The 6,885-nt window shown below is 35.0% G+C and overlaps 1 protein-coding gene across 1 annotated transcript in view; it reads right to left on the bottom strand.

The window, feature by feature from the left end:
* Nucleotides 1–6,885, bottom strand: part of LOC108692683 — a 51,360-nt gene that overhangs the window by 22,052 nt on the left and 22,423 nt on the right. Inside the window, exons 2-5 of the mRNA XM_018201058.1 lie at nucleotides 5,976–6,200; nucleotides 4,174–4,296; nucleotides 2,612–2,620; nucleotides 91–375 (exon numbers count right to left, since the gene is read on the bottom strand). Of these exons, the coding sequence (XP_018056547.1) occupies nucleotides 91–375; nucleotides 2,612–2,620; nucleotides 4,174–4,296; nucleotides 5,976–6,180 (622 nt within the window). The 5' untranslated portion in view covers nucleotides 6,181–6,200. The remainder of the gene's footprint in view (nucleotides 1–90; nucleotides 376–2,611; nucleotides 2,621–4,173; nucleotides 4,297–5,975; nucleotides 6,201–6,885) is intronic.

Genomic DNA, 6,885 nt, shown 5'->3' with positions numbered 1-6,885 from the left:
ATATATATATATATATATTTTTTTTTTTTTTTCGAAAATCAAGATTTTGCGGTTCTTTTTCGATTTCTTTTTAGATGGATAGACTCTTACCGTGATGCAGATGATGAATTCCGGTAACGTTGAGGGTATGCTGCGTGTGTTGCGTATGCTGCGCATGATGCAGACTACCGGCCACGTTAACGCCAACACCCTGCAGGCTTAGGGCCTGCTGGCCTGTGGCGGCTGCGGGCGCCAGGTTCGCCAAATTTTTCGCCAGCAGCTCCAGCTGTGTCACGGGCACGGGGCTATAGGGCGATCCCGGCGGGGGCGTGGGAGCACCCCAGGTGTAGCCACCCACCCCAACCCCGACCGCCGCGGAAAACACGCTCTCTGAAACTGGAGAATCCGCCACCGATTAATCGACCCGGCCTTCCGCCGATGAACATAAGTTTCGTCTGCCGCGAGTAGGAAATACCGGTATCGCGATACGCGAATAGACTGACTCTACTTGGCGTAACGCGCAGTTTGTTCACCCTAGAACGTTTAACTCTTTCACGCATCATGTCCGTGTGATACAATACGTTTCGTTCTCTCCTTCTCGCGGGGATGACTGATCCACACAGTCATTTGGACTTAATAAACCTATGGATCCTATGGAATTCAATACACTGCGGGAATGTACATATGTACATACATACATAGTAAAAAACATTTTGTATATGTGTTAGAAACGGTCCATTCAAATCCTTGTTAAAATTTTGTGTTGAATTTTTAATATATCCGAGTTTTAATTTAATGTAATATGATTGTATTATTTGAATATTTTGTATTAAATTAAACATTTCTCAGTGTTAAAATAATAACACAATTTATAGGTAAACAAATAACATAAAAATAATGTAGTTTTAAAACATAAATTCTAAGAATAAATGAATAAAATGTGTGTGTTGATTTATATTATAAATAATTAATATATTATAAATGTTAATTTTATTTTAAAGAAATTTGTTCTATACAACTAGTTACATATTTTATATGTAAAAAGGTACAGATATTTTGTGTTATTTTCTCTTTGTAACAGTAAATATTTATTAAATCTATATATTGTATATGTTAAATATCACAGCGTCTAAAAATGTAAAAACAGCATCTAATTTCAGTTAAATTTAACGTTATAAATGTGTCAATTTAACATAAAATTTGTTTTTAAATTGTGTCAAAGTATTATGTTTCTCGTGTTAATTTTTTAATAATATTTGTGTTATTTTCTAACACAAAAATTTGAGTGGACCGTTTGGGACATGTGAAATATATTAAATTTAACACAAATTTTTTTTACTATGTACATACATTTGTCCATCATATACATTCATGTATACATGCCTTGAAGCGGTAGTGCAGTAAAATACAATTTATAGAAAGACTAAAGCAAGATAAATTCACAATTTAAGGATAATAAATATAAAAACAAATCGTACACATTTGATGTACGTGAAACAAAATAACTAAAGTAAAAGCTTGTTTTTAAATTTATAATTCTTAATTAAGAACAATGTCTCTTATAATATTTTATTTATAACGTAATATTTTTGTTACTAACATTGTAATATTTATAATATAATAATTATTTCTCTTTATTTATAATCAAGAAGCACTTGTACATTTATCCTATACCTACAAATTTTCGCAAATTGCGTAGTGAAATGTTAACATTTTCTACCTTTTATTAAAATGTGGGAATAGCTCATGGGGGCTATTTTATCCCATATTTCGCCAATAATTAAAATTCCATATTTCATCGATAATTAACTGATTGGATATTTTATCGGTAATTAGTTAACTGTGTGGAGTATAGAATTCTTCTGTCTCTTTTTCTCTCTAAAGAGAGAAGGATCAATAGAAAGAGTGATTAATATTTTCGAGATCCGTTTCGCAAGGAAAACGCGTAATTCTCGGGAGGAAATGCGTTTATCAGCGCGCGCGGCAGTGCGATATATCTTTGGCGGCGTGCTGCGCCATTGCTAGGACTATTGATTTTATCTAAATGTGGATACGTATCTGCCTATGCAAATTAATGTGTGTGAAAAATATTCTGTTAATATCTACAACGTGCACAGAATTGGCTATCATTAATGGGTATACAGAAAGCGTGTTCTTCTCTGAAAACGCACTAAAAAAATTTGCATTTATATCGACGGTTCTTTCCTTATCACGTTTCATCAGGATTGCCATAAAACTAGAAATCAGAGAAATCAGGGAAGCGTCAAGGAAATTGAAAACGGTCAGGAAAATCAAGTAAGTTTACAAAATTTTCTGAAAAATAAAAATTCTCGGCTATAAAAAAGTTTAATATATGTACATCACACCTACGCAGTTTTGGAATATTATTAATTTAACAATTAAAAATACAAGTAGTGTCAGCAACATTAATAGTAATTTAATTACTGTGTATGTTAAATTGATCTAAAATATTAAGCTTCTCTCAAATCAGAATGAAAATATAAAAAATTTCAAAATATATTATTGAATGTCACATCATGAAATTTTGTCTGAAAATCAGGAAAAAGTGGAATCTTGGAATAATGAATTTATTAATTTACAATCCTGTGTCAAATTATTCATTTATACTTACTTGTCCGTTCTGCAGCAACATGAAAGCATGGAAGATAAAGTGAAGGTTAGAAAATTAGAAAAATAAAATTTCCCTCAATATTTAAAGTCGGCTTGAGATACAATTCAAAGAGCCCATATTCTTACGGCTTACTGTCAATTAATGAGCACCTTTTATACCACCTTTTTTTGACGGGTCGCGAAAGACGCCTCGAAGGGGAACCTTTCACAGGTTTCGCGGGTCTCTCATCCAGTCTACAATGGAGCAATTATGCAATTAAAGCGGCGAACTCGGATAACAACCCGCAGGAGATGAAGAAAAACGCACGCGTCACAAATAGAATTCCCGCGTGTAGCCGCGTGTCCAGTCGTCGTATAGACCTTACCTCGCCTTCTTAGTTTCTAACAACCTCATTGTTCGAAGTGTAATCCAAAACGCGGTTCCGTAATAGACGATGAATGAATTCAAAAAAGAAAAAAGAAAGAAAGAATGCAGGGACGTATCGGAGGGTCAAAATCTCCTTCTTTTAGGAATTTTATCGAAAATCGAATCTCTCCGATGAGATTTCAATTATCCGAGGGAAGAGGGAGGGTTGTTCTGTTCGTAAAATTTGGAAAAGGTGCGAGGATGATAAAATTTAACGTTAAAAGCGACTTCTGATCTGTTTCTTCGGTCACTAAGCATTTCCTCAACCGTTTGTGATCTTACATCAATGTTGAGCTATTTATGAAAATCTTATAGATAATATTATAACTAATGAATTTTATGTATATAAGTTATTGTACAAATATTCGAAATTCTCAAGCTCGATTTATGAAATGTCTTCAATAGTGCGTAACGCGGAATAGATCGATCTTTGCACAGATTGAACGATTTTGCTGAAGTATCTGATGAAATTAGATAGATACAGAAATAATTTTGATGGATCATCGATTATGTAGAAATCCTAAGCATAATGAGTAATACTATCAAAAGTTTTGAGATTCTATCAGTCAATCTTACACAATTATTTTGATTCAATTTAATCTAAAGATAGATTTTACATAATTTATTATTATATCTTATTATGAATGAATAACACTAAGATTGTCGCAACAAGAACCAGCGTTAGCTTTCAGCGTTTGCTTTTTCTTTAAATTGAACAACAAAATAATCCAATAAATCAGAGTGAATTTTCTCTAAATTGAATTGATTTATTCTTGAAGCCATTACATTGTTGTATTGATATTATTTTAATTATTTTAATTGTTTTGATTGTCCAGTAAAATTATTTTCAGATCTGTATGTAGTTAAATTTTTAGAGATATTGCAATAACAAAATTGTCCTTTTCATCGATATTGTATTTTGAGAAGAAATTCTGTGACAGGACTTATCGCAGAATTGATCATTAAATGTGAGCTTCGAAATGTAATTCCTAACAACAATTTATATCGAATGAAAATGAATGGATTACGAAAATGCTTGTGCTCTTTTTTTGTATAAAATGTAAAGCGTGTAACGCATTCGCAGACCAGAAATATCCTCGAATGGTCTTCGGTCTTCGTAGAAAGCGAAGTCGTAAGAAAGGAAATTGTAAACTTACCCTTGTGTGTCGCGTGATAAGCCCGTGCTGGCATCGGTTGCTCGGGGGTGGCGGGGGTGGCGGCGACGTAACTGCCCCCGCCACCCCCTGGAAATAACGAGTACAGTCCGTAGCGGTTTGCACCTGTAACATCATCATCGAGATATCAAACGATTAATAATAATTAATTGGAGCTTAAAAATTCATGATAACGCAACGTTGCGAGGTTGCAAGTGACATTTAATTTTTACTGATGGACTCGTAGATGATATACTTCTGAAAAAGAATACATTAAAATGACTAATAAAGATAGACACGCATGGCATTAAGTGCTATACTTATCTCACTCTTCTGAAAGAGAGGAAAAATTCAGATTATTCTTTCTTTTATCTCCGCGACATAACTAGTAATTATAAAATACAAAATGGGGAAAAATTTATTTATTTCTTCGAATCTCTTCTTCTCTCTTATCTTAATATCTAATGTATTAGTGATAAGCGGTGCGAAAATATATGATATATATGTATAGTCTATTTTTATATCTCTATTTTTTTATCTCTAGTCTCGCTTTGTTTTGTATGGATTGAATCATAGATTAAATCATAAATACAACTTTTGCAGTATAACAATATTTTTTCCACATATTTATCATTAAATCCAAAAATCAGAATTTCTATATTGTTTCCGTACACGTTTCAAACATGACACACACACACACACACACACACACACACACACACACACACACACACACACAAAATATGATTTATCATGGAATTAAACGCAATGCGTCACAGCAACTCGTATCCACATTTCATCGCAATTCGTAATATCTCGAAACTGGACTTATATTTGCGAAATAAACGGCTCGTGTTTACGGCCAGTTCTGTAAAAGCGTAAATAATTATAATATATTGTATCCAGGCTTGTTCAGTTTTTCAATTGATATTAACCAACCGTCAAGACAAATATACGATAGATACACAGCAAGACACATCCATTATGTTAAACCATAAGGTGCTAACTCGATAAAGAAAAAAGTAAACGCGTGTTTCATCTCAAAATTGATGAAGTTCTATGAAATTTACAGTTTCACGACACGGTGCCATTATAAATATTGTTTTGTAAGATAGAAGGACATTTGCGTCAAAATCTGGAATTGAAAAACCGAGGATTCAATCAGTAATGCTTTCCCAACTTCGACGCACAAGGAGTTTTCCATACAGCCCAAATTCGAGAGCGGATTGATAAAGCGTGATAAGCGTATTACTCATCGAGCGTGAACGACCTCTAATCAATAGTGAATATTACATAACGTGTACTGGATGCATCGAGAGAACAACGATATTTTTCGTTGTGTTTTCGAAAATTGAAAGAGACAGAATATTTTTTTTCTTTTTTTAACGAAAACTCAATTCTTTGCGAACGAATATCTTTTATGAATGTTTGATATGACATACGTCTGGATTAGTAATTAATTAGAAAAGTAATTATTATTAAGATTCGGAGTAAGATTAAGATAAAGTTTATCTATCAATACGTTTCCAAATAAAATAATTTAGTTATCGTAGTTGTAGCTCTCGAGTTGTATTTTAACGAAGGACAGTTCATTTGAGAATCAAAACAATACTGCGACAATACTGTATAGTGTATATTGTTGCATTAGTACAAGAAACATACGCAAACTTTCCACCACATTAAGGGGAATATTCGCGATATTGGACTCCCGAATTCTTTCGGAGCAATTCAATCTCTGGATTGTTACACCGGCGAGAGATGATAATGATGATTGATACGTATAGTCAGTATAGTGTAATGCGAACCTTGATTGTGAGCGGGCGCAGGCGTAGCGGCCAGAGGTGGTATGCCCTGGGACTGTTGATTGGGAACCTGATTGGGCTGCGCAGGTGCTAAAGGCCATAGGGTCGTCGTAGCGGCAGCGGGGCCGGTCGTCTGCTGAGCCCGTGCCACCGTGTCCCCCACGGGACGATCCCCGGTCCCACTTTGGGCCACGGGAGGGACCAACATCGAACCACCCCCTCCCGAGGCTGCAATCAGAGTGTCGAAAAAAAAACACACGACATTAATCTCAATTTTAGACAAACTTAAACTCGCGCACGCGAGATGCGTTCGATTTCAATTGCGCGAGGATGCGATCTTAATTTCAATTAGAGTCTCGTTTGAAGTAGAATAGAAGTTATAAAGTTAAAGCTTTTCCAAGCTCCTCGCCGTTATCGTTTATCGCAACATTTTCACCGTATCGATTTTAAATAACGAGTCAATTAAAGAGAGTTCAGAATAGCGAGAACTAGTCGGAAAGTAAGATTAATTTACGAGAATTGGACGTGAACAAGATCGTTGTTGCTTCTACAGCTTAAAAAAAGAGAGAGAGAGAGAGAGAAAGAAAAAAGATTGGTTCTCCAAATTGGTCAAAGCATCTATTCTTAATGCTATGGTCTGCCATTTCGAGGCATCCCGTAGATAGATCCGACGCGGCAGACGTCTATGTCTATAAATCTTCGTTTAGAGTTCGCGTTTAGTATCGGCGCAATGTATGGACGAGAAATTACTTATACTTTTGAATCAGTTGAGTCGAAAGTGCCGATGCCACAGTACGTTGAGGTATATATTGATAGCGCGTTGTTAGTATTGTAGCATCGTTAGCGTTGTAGAGAGCGGTTTTGAGGAAAAGAAAAGTCGACGAGTTGAAAAAGGAAAAGAGGAAGAGCGCGG

The sequence above is a fragment of the Atta colombica genome, unplaced genomic scaffold (genome assembly GCF_001594045.1).
Source record: "Atta colombica isolate Treedump-2 unplaced genomic scaffold, Acol1.0 scaffold78, whole genome shotgun sequence".
Lineage (NCBI taxonomy): Eukaryota > Metazoa > Arthropoda > Insecta > Hymenoptera > Formicidae > Atta > Atta colombica.
Note: the sequence above shows the minus strand (reverse complement) of the source record. Positions and strands in the feature narration are given on the sequence as shown.